The 26272-nt window shown below is 43.3% G+C and overlaps 1 protein-coding gene across 2 annotated transcripts in view; it reads left to right on the plus strand.

The window, feature by feature from the left end:
• u2surp (U2 snRNP-associated SURP domain containing) overlaps nucleotides 1-26272 on the plus strand; it is a 105407-nt gene that overhangs the window by 22192 nt on the left and 56943 nt on the right. For both annotated transcript variants that reach the window (XM_068042589.1, XM_068042590.1), the window contains exons 3-7: nucleotides 408-503; nucleotides 10908-11022; nucleotides 23369-23490; nucleotides 24810-24877; nucleotides 24994-25109. In XM_068042589.1, the coding sequence (XP_067898690.1) occupies nucleotides 447-503; nucleotides 10908-11022; nucleotides 23369-23490; nucleotides 24810-24877; nucleotides 24994-25109 (478 nt within the window). In that variant the 5' untranslated portion in view covers nucleotides 408-446. The remainder of the gene's footprint in view (nucleotides 1-407; nucleotides 504-10907; nucleotides 11023-23368; nucleotides 23491-24809; nucleotides 24878-24993; nucleotides 25110-26272) is intronic.

Raw genomic sequence — 26272 nt, forward strand, 5'->3', positions numbered from 1 at the left:
TAGGAGATGAATTGGGAAAAATAAATGCTGGAAATATACAGCATGCCTGTCAGCATCTGTAAAGAAATAAGACAGGAAAATATCGGGTGTAGACCTTTAGTCTGAACTGGATTCTGACGAAGGGGTTCTATCAAAAGTTGTCCTATTGTGTCTTTTAACAGGTGCTGCTGGAGTTCCAGCATTTTCTGTTTTTATTTTGCTAGCTGATTAGTTGTATGGAACTTGCAAAGCTATGTGATGCCTTTAATTTGTATAGTGTTAATGTTATTCAGGTGTTCTCTGCTAATTTTAAATGCCAAAATGATTTGCATTTAATTCTCTGTAAAGTTCACATTTGAGAGGATATTGCTTTGAATGTTTACTGCTAGTCATCAGTTGCAAAGATAATTGTGCTTTCTCTTCTTCAGTGTGATTCTGATTAACAAAAAACCTACGGAACTGAGAAAATGACGGCCTCAAAGAGGACCCTTAGTAAAAAGGAACAGGAGGAAATTAAAAAGAAGGTATGGAATTTTTATAGTATACATGGAAGGCGCATTGGGAAAAAAATAAGTAGAAACAAAAAAGGATAAAACTGCAAATCTGAAATGTATACAGAGTGCTGAAAATACCCACTAGGTATGCTAGTATCTGAAAAGAGAAAAAGAGTCCTGCCAAAGGGTCTCTAAATCTTTGTCAACGTATCTTTTTCTGTTCCGGCTGCTTCTATTTTCAGCATTTCCTGCTTGTGTGTGGGAAGAGAGAGATGAAATACCGCTCACAATATAAATAATTCAAAAGTATACCATATTTTACCCACCATACTTGGAGCTGATTTTGATCCTTGTCATTTTTAGTGGTGTGCATTAATTTTTAAAAATCACTTAATGAGAACAGAATTTCATCAATGTTGGTTATAAAGTCACCATAATTCAAAATATCTAAAGAAAGCACACTACATTTTCCAATTTTATTTTTTCACCTAATCTTTCCTGCTTGAGAAACTGACTCATTTAGGCCATGGTTCCAATGGTCCTCTGGTACTTGATTTAAGAACCTGTTTTTAATTTTTGTCTTAGACAGTGACTGTTGGGAAGGGAAGGAGGAAGTCATTACAACTGAGCCCCATCCTTTCCTTATACAACGTCTGTGAAATTGTGCGCTTTGCAGCAAGGGTCATTGGATAGTGACTAGTGACAGGAGCCCCATTAACTTTTTTCCCCCTCCATTCCCCCCCCCCCCCCCCCCCCCCCCCCACAAAGGGTGCAGAAACCAACTGTTGAACCAAATTGCCATCCACAGTGAGATCACCTAATTAGGCACAGAACAGGATATTTTAATCTGCTTGGCTTGGGTATTGTCTTTACCAGCTAGTCATTGAGGAACCAACATACTATTGATAGCAGAAATAATGTAATGAATGACCATAGAGCCTTTTCCTTTATAATTTGCAACTAGGGTGTTTAGACTCTAGGACGTTATTAGATTTCCCTGTCCTTTGAGTTTCCGTGTGTTGCATTAATTTGTGTTCTGCGCATATACGTGTTGTTACAACCAGGTGAGAAGGGGTCTAGGGGTTCCCTGTCAGCCTTTGCCTGGTTTAACCGTAACGGGGTTTAATTTTAGAAACACCGTGATTTTAGCTCCCCCTTCAGTGAATCCTTGTTCGCTGCTCCAATTGTAAGGCAAAAAAATCAGACAGGTTTCCTTAGATTTGAACAAGAAAGGTAGAAGTTAATTAATCTTAAACTCTAATCCGGTTCACAACTACGAATATGCGATGCGACCACGCTAGGATGCATATGTGATAAACACAAACGCAGATAGAGACAGAAAAAAGTAGAAGGAAGAAAGGGGAAATGTTTGAGCCAAAATCTGTTTGTTATAATAAAAGCAAAATACTGCAGATGCTGGAAATCTGAAATAAAAACAAGAAATGCTGGAAATACTCAGCATGTCTGGCAGCATCTGTGGAGAGAGCAGCAGAGTTAACGTTTCAGGTCTGTGACCTTTCATCAGAACTGTTAGTTATTTACTGTCCTTTGAGTTCAATGTAGAGTCTTTGGTTGCAAGTAAGACCTGCTATTCGTTGGGGCGCAGTTCATGCTTCAACTTGTTTTGATGCCGGAGTCTTTTCTCTCTCTCTTGAGATGTATGTGTCTTCTGTGAGTCCGGTAGCTTGGGAGAGGGTGAGGGAGATAGCCAGGAGAGAGGCTTGCTTGTTCCAGCTTCAGTTGCAAAACTGCCTTCTGTTCCTTTCTGTGTGGCACAATTCAAAAAACCCCAGGTTGTCCAGCTGGTTAGTCATGTGACTAGCTCCTTATTTGGAAGTCTCTCCTGTGATGCTTGTGGATTGTATTAAATTAGCAGGCCCTGGAATGTGCCTCTACATACCTTCAATGTCGTGATCAAAATCCATTTGGGTTAATTGGATCAGGGAATAGTCCTTTGTCTCCACAAGCAGCGTCTCTTAGTATGCAAATGTCCTTCCAGCCCAAATGTCTGGTGATCTCTTTAACAAGTCATTTCTTCACTCCAGCAGCAATTAAAAATCAACGTTCATATTGCAAAATTAATATGCCTCATTCTTGGCAGTTGGGGTTCTGCATGACACTCCCAAATCCAGCGGAATGAAATGCGATTTTTTTTTTAAAGAGAGCATTTCGTTAAAAGAGACTAGAGAGATGAGAACAAGAAAACACACATGCACCTCTCTCATTCATTCAGAACCCTAACAATTGTTACAGCCTGTCTTTTCTTGGTAGCAGTGCTGCTTCAAATGACCCTTTTTTGGCATCCGAATAAACATGTTTTTGAGGAAGTTTTTCCAGTTTGCACATTTCCATGACTGCCTAAGGTGTCTTTGTTCTTGTTGAGGTGTGTAGGGGGAGGGTTAGGTTTAGCTAGCCCTAGGTTGGAGTTCTTCTCAGGGGTGGCAGCAGTGGGCTGTTCCGCTCTCAACTCTCAGTGCTTTGATGAATCATGCAAGGGCTTTTCGCCTCGGGATGGCTGGTTTCCTGACTGTCGGGGAGGATTTTTTGCTAAACTTCCCTTTGCCCTCTGGGACACTCCTGCTGCACTTCGATGTGAGGCATCACCCTCATGGTTTCTCTGTCCTCTTGAGGACTTTCTTTGTCTCTGCAGGCTCCTGTAAATGCTCTTAGCAACTCTGGTGTGATGCTTCTAGTGTCTTCATTTATATAGGAGGATGTGGGGTCTAACTTTTCAAATATTTCCGGGTTGGCTGACCGGACAGTAGGGGTTTTCATCCGGGGTTCTTCCTTTAATCTGCCCTCTTGGTCCCTTTTTCGCCATTCCTTTCTAACCTGTTGCTAGCCTTGTGCCTACCGCTCCCCTTCTGTTCTCGGCAGGGGTCCCTTACAGTTCACCAGTCCTCTGCTGGAGGGTCGTCCAAACACCAATACAGGACTTAAGGGTGCAGATTTTACTGTAGGTTGGGGTTTCCCCTCAACCTGGTGCATTTGGCAACTCCTACAGTACTCCACCACATCGTTGGGTTTTGGCCAGTCAAACTGCTGTCTTATGCGGGCTTTGGTTTCTCGTATACCGACATGTACAGTCACTGCAATCTCTTGGGCCATTCATACTATTTCTTTCCAGTACCTCTGCAGTACCACTAACTGGTGAACCACTGTCTACTCCTTGCTCTCAGGTCTGTGAAAAGAACTGGACTTCCTCATCAGTACCTCATTCTTTAAATAGTAGCAATCAGGGACTCCCTCTGCTTCAATTTCAGACTGGGCAACCTGTCCTAACTCTCTCAATACTGGGTCAGTTTGCTGAGCCTCAGCTAGGGAAAATCCATTTAACTCATTCCCTGGGTCTGCTGACTTTCCAAAGAAAGTCTCAGATAGACAGACCTCATGGTCATCTGCCTGCAGTGCCAGTTCATCGTCTCTGGGGGAGCTGGTTTGATCATGGCCTGAGTCATTACACATTCTGGGAAACTGCAGGGGACTGTCTCCTGCCACTGCCTTATCTCTCTGTCCTCCTGCGGTCTTTCTTTTTACTACTGGGGGGACTACCACCTTAATCCCCACCAGATCATTCCCTAAGAGCAGGTCGACCCCATCCACAAGCAAACTAGAGACAATCCCTAAAGTCACCGGTCCTGAAACTAGGTCGGACTCCAAGTGTACCCGGTCTAAATGTACTGGTATACGCTGCCCTCCAATACCATTCACCACCATTCTGGTGTTCACTGCACACTCTTGGGGGAGGGTCAGGCCTTTTCCCAGTTAAAGGGATCTGTTGGCCCCTGTGTCCCAGAGAATTACTATGGGCTTGCTTGCCCCACTGGAGAGGTATGGGGGTTACTTTCCCTTCAGACACAAAATCCTGATAACCTTCAAGAATCCTATTAAATTTTCCTGCACTTGCAGCGGTAGATTTCCTGGGTCAGTCTCTTACTTCAGTTAAAGCCACAGCTTGTTCTGCTGTGCTTTCCATCAGGTTCCTGTCTTCACTGAGCAGGTGTGCCCTGATTAACCCTACAGGTTTTCCCATTAGTTTCCAGCAATCAGCGATTAGATACCCTGCTTTATTACAATGGAAGCACGCAGGTCTACGGGTCTCACTTCTGCTTCCAGCACTATCCTTCTCGGCTGGAGGAGGGCCCGCTGTGTCTCCTGCTTTTCTTTCCCTCCCAGAACTGCTTGCGCTTCTATCACCTTCCCACTCTTCGTCCTTTTCGGATTTGTGGGGGTGATTAGGAAAGGTTTTCCCATGGGAAACTGCCTTACAAATGAGAGCAAATTCATCAGCCAGAACTGCTGCATGCTGGGCTCTATGAGCCCTTTGTTCCTCTACGTGTGTCTTTATGGAGAGTGGGAGAAAGTTTTTAAGGTCCTCTAACAAAATTACTTCTGAGATTTTCATAGCTGAGCTGTACTTTAAGAGCCCTCAGCCACTGATCAAAAGCCAGCTGCTTACTTCTCTCAAACTCCAGGTAAGTTTGATCAGCTTGTTTCTTGAGGGTTCTAAACTTTTGGTGCTAGGCTTCGGGTACTAACTCATGCCCAAGAATAGCATTTTTTGTCAGTTCATCATCTGATGAACTCTCATCTGGCAACATGGAATAAAGCTCGTGGGCTTTTCTGGTTAGCTTACTTTGTAGCAGGAGAGTCCAAGCCTCAGCTGTCCGCTTTAACTGCCTTGTCAGTTTTTCAAAAGACACAAAAAATGCTTCCACATCTCCCTCATTGAATTTTGGGATCAGTTGGGAAAGTTTTAACAATCCTGCACCCAGCCCTGAATTACGCTCCTCCATATTGGCCATGCTTTCACTGGGGTTACTCTGTCGCCCCCTAGTTAACTTGAGTCGCCTCAGCTCCCTTTCTTTGCATTCTTTCTGGAAGGTTCTTTCTCTTTCTCTCTGCTCTCCACCTTCCTTCTGGAAGGCTCTTTCTCTTTCTCTCCTACCTCTTCCTCTCTTTCTCCTGTCTCTTTTTCTTTCTTCAAATTCAAGTTTCTTGTGTTCCAATTGTATCTTGGCTAGCAATACCCTGTCGGAGTCTGCTTCTAACCCTGTTTCTGCTTCAGATTCAAGGGAAAAATGGTTGTCCTTGAAGGGGGACATTTAAACATTGTAAATTTCGAGCTGTTTAAACAAAGAAGTTAGCAGTAGGATTAATAACAATCAGTATGGGTGGAACCCAAGTGTACGTGCCTTGGCTGCAATTGGAGAAGTTGAAAACCACTGTGTGTTTTTAAATATGATTGGATGTTTGAAATGATGCATCATGATGCAATGAGAGGCATAAATATCGCATGGCTCTTTGTCTCGGTGGAGAAACCTCGTGGCTTGACTAGCAGAGCTTGTCTTCCCACCGGTCTAAAAATACAGACTGCTTGGTGATTGAACTACAGACCTGAGATGTCGAGTGATTATTTCAGTCATTCCACCTAACAATTGGCGTAGTCAGCAGGATACAGATGGATGGGGGACACGGATTGGAGAAAGCTGAGTCACCATGTGAGTACATTTAAATTACCACACTAAGTTAGGACGACGTAGAAACCGTTCCGTGTCCGCCACCTGAGTATCCGAATCTGCAGGTCTGGTCAAGCGCCAACCATTGGGTGAAACATTCACGGTTGTTTTGAGTAATAGTATATAACACGTGTCTGGTATTAGTTGAAAGTAATGGTCCCACCCCGGGAGGGAACATAAAAGGGATGTACCGCTGACAACGACTAACCCAGTAAGTTTAAGGATGGCCACGGGTAAAAAGGAAAACATAGAGCTCGATTGGGGACTGGAGGGGTCCCTTGTAAGGTACCTAGGTGATTAAAAACTAGAAAGTAATTGCAAAGGTGATTGGGCAAGATTGGAAACTAAACAATTCACCAGCAGAACAAAAACGTTGATGGAATGCAGAAAAGAAACAAAAGGAATGGAAAGCATTCATATTGATAATGCACGCATGTCGGAAATTATGCCAACAAGTGAATAACAATAAAGGGAAATGCAAGGGAAGGAAGCAATGGCTGGCACCTGTTAAGTCAACCGCGCCAGATACAACTGACGATGACATGGACTGGGGGGCATCAGACTGGGAGGCCGGACAATATGGCCCAGACGAGAACAGGGACCAATGGGGAAACGGGGGTCAACAGTCCCCGTCCGCGCCACCCCCCACGAAACCCCACCCAATGGTAAGGGACCACAAAAACCAGAGCTTATGGCCCCTGTCAAAGTAAAATTTATGTCAGGTGCACCAGCAGTAGTCGGACCGCCTCTCCTCCCTGCGGTAGCGGATCAAATTAAGATGACGTATGTATCATTTACGCCCAGTGATAAATTAAAATTGTTGCAAATGTTAGCCGACCTGAAACCCCGACAGAATAATGGGTTGTTTTGGCAGAAGATGAGAGAAATGTGTATGTGTCACAACAGGGATGTGGCCGGGTTAGTGAGGGCCAAAATATCCAAGGCCAAGTGGTGGGAATTACCAGGCATATACCAGGATGGGACCTGGTGTAATGCGATTGCGCCACCACTGCCCAACAAGATCAAGATTATGATGGCTTTAAGGACGAGATAACCCAAGTAATGGGACGGGTAGCAGTGAATTGGGGATTGATAATAGGGATAACCCAGAACAAAGGTGAGTCCGTACACGACTACGGAGAATGGCTCAGTGGCGCAGTGGTTAGCACCGCAGCCTCATAGCTCCAGCGACCCGGGTTCAGTTCTGGGTACTGCCTGTGCGGAGTTTGCAAGTTCTCCCTGTGACTGCGTGGGTTTCCGCCGGGTGCTCTGGTTTCCTCCCACAGCCAAAGACTTGCAGGTTGATAGGTAAATTGGCCATCGTAAATTGCCCTTAGTGTAGGTAGGTGGTGGGGATGTGGTAGGGAATATGGTATTAATGTAGTATTAGTATAAATGGGTGGTTGTTGGTCGGCACAGACTTGGTGCGCCGAAGGGCTTGTTTCAGTGCTGTATCTCTATGACTCTAACGATAATGGACTAGTATTATTTGTGGAAGGTGAACAATTGTATGATAATGTAAGACATGAAATTGTACCAATCATAGTTAACCTTACCATGTTACAGTTGCCCGAATATTGTAAGACTTTTACGCATTTAGTATGGTTGTACCTGATGAATGTTATGATAAAGCAAGCAGCTGATGCAGCTGGTGCCATGCACTTCAGAGGACATGCAGTATTCCATTGCAACAAGAGAGGCATAGTCAATGATATAGTAACTGGGGTAAACACGGGGAGTTCCCTGATAAATACCCTTGACATACAGCTGGTACAATCAGAGATGGAACGATTAAGGGGGGGTGGGGGTTTTACAGGGACTGATGCGGAGAAGTAACCAGGCTGCTCAGGAAGGGACTATATATACAAGTTTGCTGCAGGGAATACAAGTTCTAGAAAGCCGTGCGCATACAATTAATCAGTTAAACGATAGGGAATACCAAGACGCTAAAGATGGGATCAAACGGGGAATTGTCATGCCTATGGTCAATGGGTGACGGGTCGAGTATGGCACAGTTTGGCACAAATGCAACAGGGGGAGGTACCGGACTGGATTAACTGCTCATACCTCCATAATTTAGCCCAAAGTCCGGATTTAATAGGTGCCTGTACCCTGAAAGGAATGACCAGGGTCTACCCGATGGTCCAAGAGTGCATGGTGGAGGTCATGCAGATGGTGGGGATGGTACTTATGATCCTGGTACTCACACAAAATGCGCACCCAGATCCCCAGTATCGGGTCGAAAGCATTGGCCTGATCCGAGGCGACAAGTACCTCAGATATTACCCCATAGATGCGTATGCTGTCCAGAAGAATGGAGCGGTAAGAGGATAATCTTTGAGTGGGTGCTGCCGAAAGGGGAGTATCACCATATGTCCACACCCCATGGGTACGGGTACAAAGGACGAATGTGGCTACAACAAAACCGAAGGCTGCATGCTAGGAATATCTCACGTAGACCACCATTATACCCATTTGGCTTATAGAGGTCAAGGAGAGTATTGTGTCACCACCACCGAAGTAGAGTACCAGTATGCAGGCCTCATCTGTAACATCGCCATGCCAGACTTTTGCTTTAAGCCACAGGTCTTTGTCATCATCGGCCATGCCCGAATGGTGTATGTAAAGCCATGAGATCAGGTTACCATCAATGTCACAGACCAGCTTGGGGAAGACCTAAGCCAGTATGAGGAGCCCATAGGAGCACCAATTCCCCACTTACCTGAAAGCTTGCAGAACCTCAGGCAATACATAAAGGGTAATAAAACAATATCATGTAATAAGGCAAGAGCTCACTGATTTAGGATCCAATATAGAAACTGACTTGCAAGCGCAAACATGGTATGAGCAACTATGGAATTGGGGGATGAACGTTAACATCCACCCATGGATTTGGATAATAACCCATGTATTAGTCATGATACAGCTCGTTCTAGCGTTAGCATGGGCAACTACCACATGTAGAATGTATAAAACATGAGCAAACAAGCGAAAGGCAAGGATTATGTTACAAGAGCAGCAGTGGTTACTATCTGGGAACTTGGTGATTATGTGAAGGGCAGCACCGAGTCCCCCAAACCAAGTGACTGATCACCACAGTGGGGCAGGGGACATGGGACGAGCAGGAGTAGGACAGGGGGAAAATGTAGAGCCGAGTGTTAGTAATTGGTTAACTTGGGCTTACGCCAAGTACCAAGAGGGGGGACTGAAAGGGGACATTTAAACTTTGAAAGTTTCGAGCTGCTTAAATGAAAATGTTAGCAGTAGGGTTGATAACAATCAGTAGCATGGGCAGAGCCCAAGTGTACATGCCTTGGCTGCGATTGGAGAAGTTGAAAACCACTGTGTATGTGTTTTTAACTGTGATTGGATAAGTTTGAAATGATTCATCATGATGTAATGTGAGGTATAAATATCACATGGCTCTTTTGTCTCGGTGGAGAAGCCTCGTGGCTTGACTTGCCGAGGTTATCTCCCCACCGGTGTAAAAATAAGGACTGCTTGACGTTTTGAACTACAGACCTGAGGTGTCGAGTGATTGTTTCAGTCATTCCACCTAACAGCCTCTAGCCTTAGGAGTTCAGACTTCCTAGCCTTGCCACGTACAGTGATCCCACACTGCTCAGCCATTTTTCTCAACTCCTCCATGGACAGTGCTTTTAACTTATCCCAAGTTACTTCACCCTGGCTTGGGGAGCTACTAGCTTCAGTCGCAGACATGTTAGTATTGTAGCGCGCACAACGGCAAGAAAACCTGTATTGAAATCTTTTCTCTTTTTGTTTGGGATCAGTTTGACTTCCCACTTCCAATTTCTCGTTTGTCTGTGGGTCAAATCCAGGACGCTAGCCCTCAAATTTTTATGAGCAGGTGAGAAGGGGTCGAGGGGGTTCCCCCTCAACCTTTGTCTGGTTTAACCATAGCAGGGTTTAATTTTATAAACACGTTTTAGCTCCCCCTTCAGTGAATCCTTATTCACTGCTCCAATTGTAAGGCAAAGAAATCACAGGTTTCCTTAGATTTAAACAAGAAAGGTAGAAGTTTATTAATCATAAATTCTAATCCGGTTAATAACTGCGAATATGTGACACGACCACGCTAGCATGCATGTGCGATAAACGCACGCGCAGGTAGAGACAGAAAAAGTAGAAAGAATAAAGGGGAAATGTTTGAGACAATATCTGTTAGTAATTTACTGTCCTTTGAGTTCAACGTGGAGTCTTTGGTTGCTGGTAAGTCCTGCTATTCATTGGGGCCCGGTTGACACTTCAACTTGTTTCGATGTCAGAGTCTTTTCTCTCTCAAGGTGTACATGTCTTCCGTGGGTCTGGTGGCTTAGGAGAAAGCCTGGAGAGAGGCTTGCTTATTTCAGCTTCAGTTGCAAAACTGCCTTCTGTTCCTTTCTGTGTGGCACAATTCAAAAAGCCGCAGGTTGCCTCGCACGTTAGTCATGTGACTAGTTCCTTATTTGGAACAGTCTCCTGCGAGGTTTGTGGATTGTATTATCTTAGCAGGCCCTGGAATGTGCCTCTTTACACTTTCAGTGTCTGGTGATCAAAATCCATTTGGGTTAATTGGATCAGGGAATAGTCCTTTGTCTCCACAAGCAGCATTCCTTAGGCAAATGTCTTTCCAGCCCAAATGTCTGGTGATCTCTTTAACAAGTCATTTCTTCACTCCAGCAGCAATTAAAAATCAATGTTCATATGGCAAAATTAATATGCCTCATTCTTGGCAGTTGGAGGTCTGCATAACAGCGTGTATATAAAGAATTCTCTAACTCACCACTAAGTGCCAATATTCAAACCAATGGGACAATTAGTGTAAGCCTCTTATCGACAAAATGATCTTAAATGCATTTTTTGTGGAACACTTGTTTACAAATGCATGAGACTAATGTTAAATACTTCCTTTCAGGAAGATGAGAAGGCAGCTGCTGAAATATATGAAGAATTTTTGGCCTCCTTTGAGGGAGCTGACTCCAGCAAAGTAAAAGCTTTTGTTAGAGGGGGCATTGTAAATGCAACCAGAGGTGAGTTTATGAAATATATGCACCTAATTGTTTTAACCTGGAATGTTGGGGAAATACCACTTTATTGAAATGGGTCATGTCATGGGTCCTTTCATGGACCAGATAGAATTGGAGCAAGTCTTTTATCAAAGGTTTTTAGATAATACTTGAGTAAAAAGAATCTGTTAATCTCCCTACAGAATAAGGCAAAGTCAGCATAAAGAAAGCAGCTGATTGATGAGTAGCCAGTGAGTCTTTTTTCTTTTATTTAAGTAGTTTAATAGATAGAGGCATGGCAGGGCAGCTTCGACTAGTGGAGTGCGTAGCCTGTTCCATGTGGGAACTCCAGGACACTTGTCATGGCCTGCACAGCCACATGTGCAGGAAGTTTAGTCAGCTGCAACAACTTGAGCTCCGGGTTTCAAACCTTGAGCAGCAACTGGCCTCACAAGGAAGCATCTGCAAGGCTCAGATTTTGGTGGATAGTACTTTTGTCGATTTTATATATGTGGTCATCCTGCTGCTTAAGGATATGCAAAGGAGAGGGGGAATGGGTGACTGCCAGACAGTCAAAAATGATTCGGCAGGTAGTGCAGGAATTGACCCGAGAGCATCTCACTCACCAACCAGTATTTTGTTCTGAATACTGTTGAGAGTGGTGCCTCTGGGGTGTGTAAACAGAGTCTAGTCTATGGCACTAGTGCTAACTCAGCTGTACAGGAGGGCAGGAGGAAGATTGAACAGGCAAAAGTGACAGGGGACTCAATAGCTAGGTGTTTCTGTGGCTGCGGACATAAATCCCGGATGGTATTTTTGCTCCCTGATGCCAGTGTCAAGGATATCATTGAGCAGCTGCAGAGCATTCTGAAGGGGGGAGGATGTACAGCCTATTGTCATGGTCCATACCAGTACCAAGGACATGGGTAGAAAGAGGGATGAGGTCCTGCAGGCAGAATTTAGGGAGCTAGGAAAGAAACTAGCAAGCAAGACCTCAAAGGTAGTAATCTCCAGATTACTCCTAGTACCACACGGCAGTGTGAATAGAAATAGGAGGATAGAGCAGCTGAATGCGTGGCTGGAGTGATGGTGCAGTGGGGAGGGCTTTAGATTCCTGGGACATTGGGACCAGTTCTGGGGTAGATGGGTCCTGTAGAGGGCGGTGGGTTGCACCTCAACAGAGCTGGGACCAATGTCCTTGTGGGTGATTTGCTCGTGCTGTTGGAGAGGGTTTGAACGAACATGACAGACATGTGGGAACCAGAAGGCAATATTGGAGTAAACACAGATGCACAGAGAATTGGGAGAGACAGATAGCACTGGAGGGGTCAGAGTATAGAGGGAATGTAATAAGGTCTCGGTTAGGTTTAATGTGCACGTATATGACTTCATGGAGCGGTGGTAAATAAGGTTGGTGAACTGCAGGCACAGATAGCCTCGTGGAAATATGATGTGGCAATAACAGAGACCTCGCTCAAAAGGGCAGGTCTGGGTACTAAATATTGCTGGATACATGGTGTTCAGGAAAGATGGGGAAGGAAAGACAGGAGGAGGGGGCAGCAATGTTGACAAAGGAGAACATTACTGTGCTGGGGAGAGAGGGAGGATATCCCAGAGGGATCAAGGATAGAATCCATTTGGTAAGAGCTAAAAGAACAAAAGTACCATTATATTTCTAGGTGTATTCTATAGACCACCAACTAGTGGGAAAGATATAGAGGAACAGATTTGAAAGAAATTTAGAGAGGTGCAAGAATTAGAGGAGTTATAATGGGGGAATTTTTATTATCACTGTCTATATTAGGATAATTAGAGTGTAAAGGACGGAGAAGAGTAAGAGTTTCTAGAGTGTGCTCAGGAGAATTTTCTACATCAGTATGTTTTCAGTCCAATGAGGAAGGAGGCACTGCTGAATCTGGTTCCAGGGAATGAGGTGGGTTAAGTGAATCAAGTGGCAGTAGGGGAGCATTTAAGGGGCAGTGACCATCTCAAGGTTTAGGTGGGCTATGGAAAAGGGCAAGGGGCAATCCAGAGTAAAAATAATTAATTGTGGGCGGGCCAACTTCAATGGAGTGAGAATGGATCTGCCCCAAATAAATTGGAATCAGATTGGCAGGCAAGACTGTAACTGAACAACTGGCTGCCTTTAGAGAGGAGATAATACGGGTATAGTCAAGGCACATTCTTACGAGGGGAAAAGGTAGAGCACACAGATCCCAGAGCTTCCTGGATGAAGACAGTGAGGTGAAGGAGAAAAAGAGTGCATATAACAGATGTCAGGTGGATAATACAATTGAGAGCCATGCTGAATATAGAAGGTTCAGAGGGGAAGTGAAAAAGCAAATAAGAGCAGCAAAGAGACATTACGAGACAAGACTAGCAGCTAACAGAAAAGGGATCCTAAAAGACAGAAGGGTGGTAAAAATTTACGCATGGAGTGAGGGAACATGGCTAATGTACTAAATGAGTATGTTGCATCTGTCTTTACGGAGGAGGAAGATGCTGCCCAAGTCATAGTGAAAGAGGGGGCAGTTGAGATGCTGGATGGGTTAAAAATTGATAGAGGAGGCACGAGATAGGCTGTCTGTACTAAAAGTTGATGTCACTAGGACCGGATGGGATGCCTCCAAGGATACGGAGAGAAGCATGGATGGAAATTGCAGAGGCACTATCCATAATCTTCGAATCCGCCTTGGATACAGGGGTGGTACCAGTGGACTGGAGAATTGCAAATGTTACACCTTTGTTCAGAAAAGGGTGTAAGGACACTGGTGCAACTATAAGCCAGTCAGTTTAACTAAATTAACAAGCATTTGGACAAATATGGATTAATCAAGGAAAGCCAGCACAGATTTGTTAAGGGCAAATGGTGTTTAATTAACTTGCTTGAATTTGTTGATGAGGCAACAGAGAAGGTTCATGAAGGTAATGTGGTTGATGTGGTGTACATGGACTTTCGAAAAGCATTTGATATAGTGGCACATAACAGGCTTGTCAGCAAAGTTAGAGCCCAGGGACAGTATCATGGATACAAAATTGGCTGAATGACAGGAAGTGCTGAATGGTTGATTTTTGGACTGGAGGAAGGTATATAGTGGGGTTCCCCAAGGTAGGCGCTAGGACCCCTGCTTTTCTTGATATATATTAATGACCTAGACATGGGCACTTGGGGCACAACTTCAAAATTTGTGGATGACCCAAAACATGGAAATTTTGTGAACTGTGTGGAGATTAGCGCTAAACTTCAAGAGGACATAGACAAGCTGGTGGAATAGGCGATCAAGTGTTGATGAAATTTAATGCAAAGAAGTGTGAAGTGATTCATTTTGGAAAAATGAGGAGAGGCAATATAAACTAAAGGGTACAGTTCTGAAGTGGGTGTAAAGAGAATTACAGCACAGGAACAGGCCCTTCGGCCCTCCAAGCCTGCGCCGATCCAGATCCTCTACCTAAACATGTCGCCTATTTTCTAAGGGTCTGTATCTCTTTGCTTCCTGCCCATGCATGTATCTGTCTAGATACATCTTAAAAGACGCTATCGTGTTCGCGTCTACCACCTCCGCTGGCAACGCGTTCCAGGCACCCACCACCCGCTGCGTAAAGAACTTTCCACGCATATCCCCCCTAAACTTTTCCCCTCTCACTTTGAACTCGTGACCCCTAGTATTTGAATCCCCCACTCTGGAGGAAAAAGCTTCTTGCTATCCACCCTGTCTATACCTCTCATGATTTTGTACACCTCAATCAGGTCCCCCCTCAACCTCCGTCTTTCTAATGAAAATAATCCTAATCTACTCAACCTCTCTTCATAGCTAGCGCCCTCCATACCAGGCAACATCCTGGTGAACCTCCTCTGCACCCTCTCCAAAGCATCCACATCCTTTTGGTAATGTGGCGACCAGAACTGCACGCAGTATTCCAAATGTGGCCGAACCAAAGTACTATACAACTGTAACATGACCTGCCAACTCTTGTACTCAATACCCCGTCCGATGAAGGAAAGCATGCCGTATGCCTTCTTGACCACTCTATTGACCTGCGTTGCCACCTTCAGGGAACAATGGACCTGAACACCCAAATCTCTCTGTACATCAATTTTCCCCAGGACTTTTCCATTTACTGTATAGTTCACTCTTGAATTGGATCTTCCAAAATGCATCACCCCGCATTTACCCTGATTGAACTCCATCTGCCATTTCTCTGCCCAACTCTCCAATCTATCTATATTCTGCTGTATTCTCTGACAGTCCCCTTCACTATCTGCTACTCTACCAATCTTAGTGTCATCTGCAAACTTGCTAATCAGACCACCTATACTTTCCTCCAAATCATTTATGTATGTCACAAACAACAGTGGTCCCAGCACGGATCCCTGTGGAACACCACTGGTCACACGTCTCCATTTTGAGAAACTCCCTTCCTCTACTACTCTTTGTCACCTGTTGCCCAGCCAGTTCTTTATCCATCTAGCTAGTGCACCCTGGACCCCATGCGACTTCACTTTCTCCATCAGCCTACCATGGGGAACCTTATCAAACGCCTTACTGAAGTCCATGTATACGACATCTACAGCCCTTCCCTCATCAATCAACTTTGTCACTTCCTCAAAGAATTCTATTAAGTTGGTAAGACATGACCTTCCCTGCACAAAACCATGTTGCCTATCACTGATAAGCCCATTTTCTTCCAAATGGGAATAGATCCTATCCCTCAGTATCTTCTCCAGCAGCTTCCCTACCACTGATGTCAGGCTCACCGGTCTATAATTATCTGGATTATCCCTGCTACCCTTCTTAAACAAGGGGACAACATTAGCAATTCTCCAGTCCTCCGGGACCTCACCCGTGTTTAAGGATGCTGCAAAGATATCTGTTAAGGCCCCAGCTATTTCCTCTCTCGCTTCCCTCAGTAACCTGGGATAGATCCCATCCGGACCTGGGGACTTGTCCACCTTAATGCCTTTTAGAATACCCAACACTTCCTCCCTCCTTATGCCGACTTGACCTAGAGTAATCAGACATCTGTCCCTAACCTCAACATCCGTCATGTCCCTCTCCTCGGTGAATACCGATGCAAAGTACTCGTTTAGAATCTCGCCCATTTTCTCTGACTCCACGCATAACTTTCCTCCTTTGTCCTTGAGTGGGCCAATCCTTTCTCTAGTTACCCTCTTGCTCCTTATATATGAATAAAAGGCTTTGGGATTTTCCTTAACCCTGTTTGCTAAAGATATTTCATGACCCCTTTTAGCCCTCTTAATTCCTCGTTTCAGATTGGTCCTACATTCCCGATATTCTTCCAAAGCTTCGGCTTTCTTCAGCCGCCTAGACCTTATGTATGCTTCCTTTTTCCTCTTAGCTAGTCTCCCAATTTCACCTGTCATCCATGGTTCCCTAATCTTGCCATTTCTATCTCTCATTTTCACGGGTACATGTCTCCTGCACGCTAATCAACCTCTCTTTAAAAGCCTCCCACATATCAAATGTGCATTTACCTTCAAACAGCTGCTCCCAATCTACATTCACCAGCTCCTGCCGAATTTTGGTATAGTTGGCCTTCCCCCAATTTAGCACTCTTCCTTTAGGACCACTCTCGTCTTTGTCCATGAGTATTCTAAAACTTACGGAATTGTGATCACTATTCCCAAAGTAGTCCCCTACTGAAACTTCAACCACCTGGCTGGGCTCATTCCCCAACACCTGGTCCAGTATGGCCCCTTCCCGAGTTGGACTATTTACATACTGCTCTAGAAAAACCCTCCTGGATGCTCCTTACAAATTCTGTTCCATCTAGACCTCTAACACTAAGTGAATCCCAGTCAATGTTGGGAAAATTAAAATCTCCTATCACCACCACCCTGTTGCTCCTACATCTTTCCATAATCTGTTTACATATTTGTACCTCTATCTCACGCTCGCTGTTGGGAGGCCTGTAGTACAGCCCCAACATTGTTACCGCACCCTTCCTATTTCTGAGTTCTGCCCATATTGCCTCACAGCTCGAGTCCTCCATAGTGTCTTCCTTCAGCACAGCTGTGATATCCTCTTTGACCAGTAATGCAACTCCTCCACCCCTTTTACCTCCCTCTCTATCCCAGCTGAAACATCGATATCCTGGGATATTTAGTTGCCAATCATGCCCTTCCCTCAACCAAGTCTCAGTAACAGCAATAACATCATACTCCCATGTACTAATCCAAGCCCTAAGTTCATCTGCCTTACCTACTGCACTTCTTGCATTAAAACAAATGCACCTCAGACCACCAGTCGCTTTGCTTTCATCATCATCTCCCTGCCTACTCTTTCCCTTAGTCACGCTGACTTAATTATCTAGTTCCTTACAGGCTTTAGTTACTACCTCCTTACTGTCCACTGACGACCTCATTTGGTTCCCAACCCCCTGCCACATTAGTTTAAACCCTCCCCAACAGCGTTAGCAAAAGCACCCCCAAGGACATTGGTTCCAGTCCGGCCCAGGTGTAGACCGTCCAATTTGTAATAGTCCCACCTCCCCCAGAACCGGTCCCAATGTTCCAAAAATCTGAACCCCTCCCTCCTGCACCATCTCTCAAGCCACGCATTCATCCTGACTATTCTTTCATTTCTACTCTGACTATCACGTGGCACTGGTAGCAATCCTGAGATTACTACCTCTGAGGTCCTACTTTTTAACTTGGCTCCTAACTCCCTAAAGAGATACCTGGGGGTATATGTGCACAAATCATTGAATGTTGCCAGGCAGGTTGAGAAAGCGGTGAATAAAGCATAAGCGAACCTGGCTTTATAAATAGGGCATAGAGTACAAGAACAAGAAAGTTATGATGAAGAACAAAACAAGTAGGAGCAGAAGTAGACCATACGGCCCTTTAAGCCTGCTCCGCCATACAATACGATGATGGCTGATCTTGGGCTTCAATTCCACTTTCCTGCTCGCCCCCATATCCCTTGTAGAGGCCTGCTCAGGTCGGGGAAAAAAGAACCCACCCAAGCCCGACCTGGCCTGAGTCCCTCCGATTTTGCCCTGAGCCCGACCCGAACTCAACCCGACCCGAGCCTGACCATCCCTTCACTTACCTTCTGACTGGGAAGGTCTACGAAGCTGCAGCGCAGGTGCGATAATGTCATTGTGACGTCAGTCGCTCACTGCGCAGACTCAGTTTCGTCCCGGACTCCCAGCTCAGTTAAGTTTTTAAAATTTCAGTACTTACAGGCAGAGCACTTACCGTGTGTGTCCGGCCTGACCCGACCTGAACCCAGCACGTCATTGGGTCCTGTTGGGGTCGGGTTGCAGGCCTCTAATCCCTTGAGTCCCTGCGAGACCAAAAATGTATTCAATGATGGAGCATCCACAACCCTCTGGGGTAAAGAATTCCAAAGATTTACAGCTCTTTGAGTGGAGTAATTTCTCCTCATCTCAGTTCTGTTTGATCGCCCCCTTATCCTGAGACTATGCCCCCACGTTCTAGGTTCCCCGACCAGCGTAAACAATCTCTCAGCTTCTACCCTATCGAGCCCTTTTAGAATCTTGTATGTCTCAATTAGATTGCCTCTTACTCTTCTAAACTCCAGAGAGTGTAGGCCCAATTTACTCAGCCTCTCATCATGGGGCAACCCCCTCATCCCAGGGACCAATTTAGTAAATCTTCCCTGCACCGTCTCCAGTGCAAGTATATCCTTTCTTAAATGTGGAGACCAAAACTACACATAGTATTCCAGGTGTGGTCTCACCAAAGTCCTGTACAATTTTAGTATGACTTCTTTATACCTGTACTCTAATCCCCTTGCAATAAAGGCCAACATGCCATTTGCCTTCCTAATAGCCTGCTGCACCTGCATGTTAACTGTGCACTCCTGTACGAGTACCCCCAAGTCTCTCCTGAATATCAACACTTACCAGTTTCGCATCTTTAAAAAAAAAATATTCTGCTTTTCTATTTTTACAAGCAAAGTGAACAACTTCACACTTCCCTACATTATACTCCATTTGCCATCTTGTGCCCACTCACTTAACTGGTTTATATCTCTTTGCAGCCTCTGTGTCTTCCCCGCAGCTTACTTTTCCACTGAGCTTTGTATGGTCAGCAAACTTAGATACGTTACTCTTTGTCTCTTCATCCAAGTCATTAATATAGTATGTAAAGTAGTTGAAGCCCCAGCACATAAACTGATATAAAACATTGGTTCGGCCTCAGCTGGAGTATTGTGCCCAGTTCTGGCTGCCACACTTTAGGAAGGATGTGAAGGCATTAGAGAGGGTGCAGGAAAGATTCTTGAGAATGGTTCCAGGGATGATGAACTTCAGTCACATGGGATAGGTTGGAGAAGCTGGGCCTGTTCTCCTTGGGAAGGTTGAAGAGATTTGATAGAGGTGTTCAAAATCATGAAGTCTGGGAAGATTAGATAAGGAGAAATTGTTCCCATTGCCTGAAGGATCCAGAACCAAAGGACACCGATTTAAGGTGATTGGCAAAAGAGCCAGAGGCGGCATGAGGAAAAGCTTTTTTACACAGCGAGTGGTTAGGATTTGGAATGCTGTACCTGAAACTTTGGTGGAGGCAGGTTCATTTGAGGGCTTGAAAAGAAAATTTGACAGTTATCTGAAGAGAGGATTTGCAAGGCTGTGGGGAAAAAGCTGGGTCGTGGGACTCGGCGAGTTGTTCTTCCAGAGATCTGGCACAGACATGATAGGCCGAATGGCTTCCTTCTTTGCTGTAGACACTCTATGATTCTATGAAGTTGTTTTGCAATGTTAATGTCAAAGCTTGAAATATTTTGCTAAAGTAAAATGTCATGAATTAACCCATTTGTTCCATATAGGTAAGGATTGAACCCCAGAAACATAGCATGGTACAAAATGGGCATTTTTGTTGGGCCAAATGGCCTTTGGTGTTGCCAGAGTTTTAGGATCTTTGTTTGCTACTCTATTTGTGAATTCTTTGTCGGCAGGAGTTTTATAATCTTTAAAAAAAAAATCCTCAATTAATAAGTCACATTTGGATCTGTGGCCAAATAGATGATGGGTTTCAAAGAGAGAGGGCTCCAACCTGACTTATCCAAGGGAGTTGGTTTCACAGCAGCCACGTCTCCTTACTAAAGCTGTTCATGAGGGTCTGGATTAAGCAGTTGGTTGACAGTAGGTCTTGTTTGTGGTGCTTTACCTGGGTGTCTAAAACATTGTGACTGACAATATTTGCAAGCAGTTCTATGTAATTCCATCCACTGTGCTGAAGGTGAGCTCTGTCTTTTGGCAGACAAGGAAACTTCAGAGATTTGGGATGACAGCTGGTAGAAGTGTCACCTGGAGGGTAACTTCTGCGAACCTGCCCTCCTACGTTGAGTTTGGTAATGAACGCAATGTCTCACTGTAATAAGCAAATCAGCTGCTTCTAAAGCTTTGCACTTGAAAATAATGGAACAAATTGGGGTGTGCCCATGGTGTGGACAGGAGGATAGTGGCATTCTGTCAAAGAGCCCAAAAGGTGAAGTTTAGCTTGGCAGGACATGCAGTGCTGTAGTTTTATCCTGGACACTTCTTGAAAGTCTCCCTTGAATGCAGAAGTTGAAATACATTTAACCATCAACTAGCTGCTGAAGAGTTGGAATATATCTTGGACCGTGGACAGGCTCTAGTCTTTGCCTCAGGCACATGTACCTTTTGATATTAGCAACTGGTGAGATTGATTTGAAGATATGTTTGGTTGGCTACTGTTGCACAAATCGATGTGCAAAAAATTTGCTTCTATGAACATTATCTCTCCCACCTGTCCCCCTGGACCAGCTAGTTTTAAAATTTAAACTACAGTTTAATTGGTCGCTTTGTAGAATTTAACTGATCCTGCAACATCCAAACTTGCCAGAGCTCTAAATTATGGTTTAAACAAATGCAGATATGAAAAAACTAAGCAGTTCGTTCTTTCTTTTACATGGTTAACCCTTAAATTGCTGGCAGTTGTAGGGCATTCTGTGCTTCATGATCTTGTCCATAGAAGTTACAACAGGAGTTGGATATTGACATTGTAGAGCTACTAGACATGAGTGTCAAACTATTTGTATTGTGAAAAAATACAAGAAGTTAATAAACTTGCAGAATGTGTATGTAATTGGCAAATGAATTTCAATATAGATAAATATGAGGTGGTGCATTTTGGTAGAATAAGGAGGCCACATACTCAAGATAATTCAAGTCTAAGTGGGGTAGAGGAGTAAAGGGATTTAGGGATACAGATCTTAAATGACTGAAATTAGTGACACAGGTTAGTAAGACCATAAGGCAAACCAAGCACTAGGATTCATTTCTAGAAGGATATAATTGAAAAGCAGTGAAGTTATGTTAAACTTGTATTGAATCTTGATTAGATCACACTTGGAGTCCATGTGCACAGTTCTGGTTTCTGCTTTATAAATAGCATAGATACATTTAAGAGGAAACTAGATAAGCAGTGAGGGAGAAAGTAATAGGATATGTTGTTCGGGTTAGATGAAGAGAGGTGGGAAGAGGCTCGTGTGGAACATAAACATCGGCATCGACCAGTTGGGCTGAATGCCTTTCTGTACTGTAGACTCTATGTATGGGTCTCTATGGTCATTCAGATAAACCAGGCAGTGTCAGAGGAATAACCCGAAGTGTGATTTGGGCATGAGTTCCAGACCATGGAACATATCATATCAACCTCCTCACTAAGATCTGTTGCGGGAGGTACCTCATTTCTCCACTCAGCAACTCAGGAGGCCATTGCATGGATCGCCAAACTAGACATCCCATTATAAGCTTTTCCTGTCCTGCAGAAGTAGTAGTTGAGCTAGTAGTCAGTGTCCTATCTAATTGTGAAAATTGGCATAATTACAGCCTCAATGACTAACCCTGTAAGTGAATTCCACAGCCTCAGGCTGTGTGTAAAAATTTTCCTGACCCCTCTTCTCTTGCATTTAATCTTACGGTTAGTCACTCTCAGAAATGTCACATGTAATTGTTGGTCTGATCATACAGGTAATCTGAGAATAGCCTAAGGGATATACCTGTTTTGAATTCCATTTGTAAAGCTTGGACGATCCATGCCCAAGCTGAACATGATATAGGTGCATTGGGAGGAATGTACCAATGTGTGGCAAATGCTGCATTCATAGATGATCTGTAAATGGATTTATAGGAAATTTCAATTGACTTGTAGACAGTGCTCAGGATAGAAACTTAGGTACCTGTCATTCTATGAATGGAGAAAAAAAAATTCTCAATGCTTTGGAATCACAATCAAATTACCTATTTGTCTACTTCCTCCAACAATTCTGAAAGGCACCATGTGCATGGATTGTTAATTTAAGTTTGAAGTTATACTGTAGTCTCTTCAGGAATGGTAGACAGATTGGTGAGATACTCTAGCAAAATTATATGTAACCTTCAAAAAATTAGGAAATTCTGATACAAAATGCTAGAACTGCAGCAAGCAACCAAAATGCCCCATTTCTTCCCAGAACTTTTGTTGAAGCGATTACCAAAAACCGATTGTTCTGCTTTTTATGGCTTATTACCAGGGACCTTTATCAGGACTTGTTAGTTTGCAATCATCAGCATGCTGCAGGTGGATCTATTATGACAAAGGCTGGATACGTGCACTGTCTTTCTCTAGTTGCACTTCTCCACGGGTCACAACATATGTTTAAATGTTTTACCCAGTTCAGAATAACATCCATCAACCAGGTTTTGTTAATAAACAACAAAATTATGCATTTTATGATAAAACAAGACTTAGTCAGTAAAGATGCAAAGCTTATTAACAGGTTGAAATATGAAAGTTCCCTTCTAAATTAACCCAACACACGTGCACACAAACCGGTTAGAGAAAAAATAAAGTAGTTTTCTCCACAGTGATTCACTTTACAAAAAGACAAAAAAATACTATGGCCAAATACTTGTTAATTCTTGAAGAAAAAATCCTGGATTCTCAAGGTTTCTCATAGAGGTGGAAAGAGATGAGTTGGTGACTGAGAACAATATCCAAAAAGGAAACCAACTCTTGACCACCATAAATCTTGACATGTCACTTCTCTGCAAGCAACTAGTCATCAAGGCGCCTGCTGTTTACTTAGCTTAAGACATGTGACTTCCAGTAAGGGTTTGTTTTTAAACCAAGTCCAAAGTCCTTCAAGTGTCTTTTTAAAAAAAAAAGACGTCCAACATCTATGGAATCTCTTCAGTCTTTTAAATGAATCTATTTCCACAATTTTTAAACATGAGTCCTCAAAAAAAAAAATTAAAAATGGGAGCACTTTCATAACAGATCCAATGCCACAATTGGAACCCAGAAATTGCATTATTGTGTTTGTGTGAAAGTAGAGAATTTATTTAATCATAAAGCTTTTTTTTTTCACATTAGAAGAGCGGTTGGAGGAACAGAAAGGAAAACTGTACAAACCTTCCACACGGGTTCCAGAGATCAAGAGCTTAATGCCAGAGAAATCATCTTCACCATCTTTCACATCAGACCCCAAGAAGCCAGTAAGTGTCGCATTTTAGTTCTTGTATAATGCATCAATCTTGATGAGCCATCTTTTTCTAAATTTGCAGAGTACAAGAAGTCAAATGCACTGGAACTGCGTGTGGCCCCAGGGAGATCCTTATAGGTCAAGGGGACACAACAGTAATGCTATGAATTGGGACAGCACAACATGTGGTGGTAATTTATAGACTTGTCCCTGCAGTTCCCGTCACCAAGTTTCCAGCCAGACATTCTGCAGTTGACAGGTGCAGACCAGGTGCTTTCTCTAAGGGAGGGTGGAAAAATCAGATACTTGGTGAATTTGGTCTGTTGCCACACACTTTCAAGTTATCTCTTGTAGGGTACCATTGATTGAGGATTGGAAGTACAACTTTAGCCTTTTCCATCAATAGGTTAAAGTGTGAAGTTGACCTTTTTTTTTGTTAAATCAAAATGTACGTCATGACCCATTTGGATCAGTGAATTTATCCAGCGAGTCAGTTCCTCCTAGTTAGTGGATGGAAATCATCCAGAGTGTTTACTGATCCCCGCTTGAAGGGCATGAGTCGTAAACTGATCTAATTTTGATGATAGTGTTCCCCAGTGGTTGAATAGGATGCCTATGCTCAGACTGGAACAGTTCATAACATTCTGGCTTCAAAGTCGGGTTGTGTATTCAAACCCCACTTCAGTACTTGAGTGCGGAAGCTAGCCTGAAACCTCAGTGCAGTCATGGGTCGCTTGAATGAGAATTGGATGTAAAGATCTATTCAAAAAAGAACATGAAGTTCTCCCAGTTGTGGCTAGCAACCTGGGAGCCTGAGTAGACCATTCATCCCCTCGAGCCTGTTTCACCATTCAATGAGATTATGGCTGATCTGTATCTTAATTTCATCCACTGTTTGGCGCCATGTCCTTTTATACCCTTGTCTAACAGAAAAAGATTTAAATTTAGTAATTGTGGTAGCACCTACTTTTTGCCGACAAGAGTTCCATAATTTACTGCCCTTTGCACAAAGAGGTGTTACCTAACTTCTCTCCTAAATATAACTGGGACATCACTTCTTGAAACCATACTGCCGAGAATAGATAAACTGGTCTTTTTTCATTTGTTGTCTGAGATATTGCTGTGGGCAAATTAGCTGCCATATTTGCCGACGTCGTAGTAAGTGCACTTCAAGTCATTCATTGGATCTGGAACACTTCAACTTTGTATTTTTGACCGTGCAAGCATATGCTGTTTTAGTAGCTTTAACTATTTACACAACTTAAATTTCTCAAAATGCAGATTAATTTTTTTCAATTCTTAATTTCGGCAATACTAATTAATTTTTTTTAGCCCCTAAGAAAGGGTGAAAAGGAGAAGAAAAAAAGTAATTTGGAACTATTCAAAGAGGAATTAAAACAGTAAGTGAATGTTTATCAACCCTTTTTTAAAGTAGTGTGTTTTGACATACTTAACTAAGAGTTAAATCTGCTAACAAAATTTGTAGAGTATAATATGGATTTGATATGGGTTTCAGAATTCAAGAAGAACGTGATGAAAGGCAGAAAACAAAAGGGGGTAAGGATACTTCTTTTCGGCCTAGTCGATTTGAGCCTCTGCCACCAGAAGAGTCTTCACAAAATCGTCGCTCTTGTGAGTAAAATCTTGTTGTACCAGAACTGTAATCCAAAATGCCATGATTCATTTTTAGCAAGGGTTTGGTTGTATTTTGGGTGTCAAAACTAGGTATGTAAATTTAACTTCAATGTCAAAAGCATGTAAGTCCCAGGAGTCATGGGATCAATGCAATTTTATTGTTGCTGACTCTTTTAAAATTAGTTTGCCCACATAGCTTTTGCATTAACTTTATTCCCCTTACCAAATAATTGTTTTAATTTGAAACATCCGAGTGAATATTCTTTAAAAAGTAAGATCTCACCTAAATACGTTGGGGTTAGCCATATTTTAATCGAAATTTACAGTGTTCACTGTTCATTTATTGGACATGTGGTTGCGTCCAAAATTTACTTCATTTTACAAACAGCAATTGTGTACTTTGTGCCCAGCAGTAACTAAAAAAAAAAAATGTGCAGGTGTAAGAAGGCAGTTAGTTTGTGTGACATTCTGGAAAATTGTACATACTCTTGATTAATGTAAGTCAGTCTGTTGCTGAATTTGATTTGCTAATTTGAATATTGAGATACGAGGCAAAAGTTTTTGTAGTACCGTTTTCTCCTTTTATTTGTGATGCCATCCTGTAACCAGCCACTAGGAGGTGCATGAGAGCAGCCTTAAGTTATTTGAAGCAAAAAATATTGAGCAGTGCTTCCTTGCGGCCCAGTATTTGAGAGCTTGTCTCTGTCCTTTGGCCTGTTATTTGCACAGCCTACCCTATTGGAATATTGGCTGAGGGGTTAACATACAAGAGTCTCTGAGGCCCATCACACAGTTATTCATGTCTGTATTATTGGTGAATATTCCCATTCATTTCTAATTGGAATTTTAAGATTACATGGCCTCTGAGGTACTATGGGGAGGAAGGGTGATCAAGAAAAACACATTATTCTTAAAGAATATCTGATTTTTGCCAACAGTAGCTTGAACCTGTAACTGCTTCCCCCCACCCTTGCAAAATCCACCAAAATACAGCTTTAGGTTATTTCCATCGAACAGCTGACACATTCTCTAACTGAAGGATTTTTTGTGACCAGGAAAAGAACACTGAACCCAATAAACCTTTTTGGGCCCTTTTCTGTACATCCACCGACTTGTCTTCTCCACATACCGTATACAAAATTAACTATCGTTCGGTCTCT

This window comes from Heterodontus francisci, chromosome 11, assembly GCF_036365525.1.
Source record: "Heterodontus francisci isolate sHetFra1 chromosome 11, sHetFra1.hap1, whole genome shotgun sequence".
Taxonomy (NCBI): Eukaryota; Metazoa; Chordata; class Chondrichthyes; order Heterodontiformes; family Heterodontidae; genus Heterodontus; species Heterodontus francisci.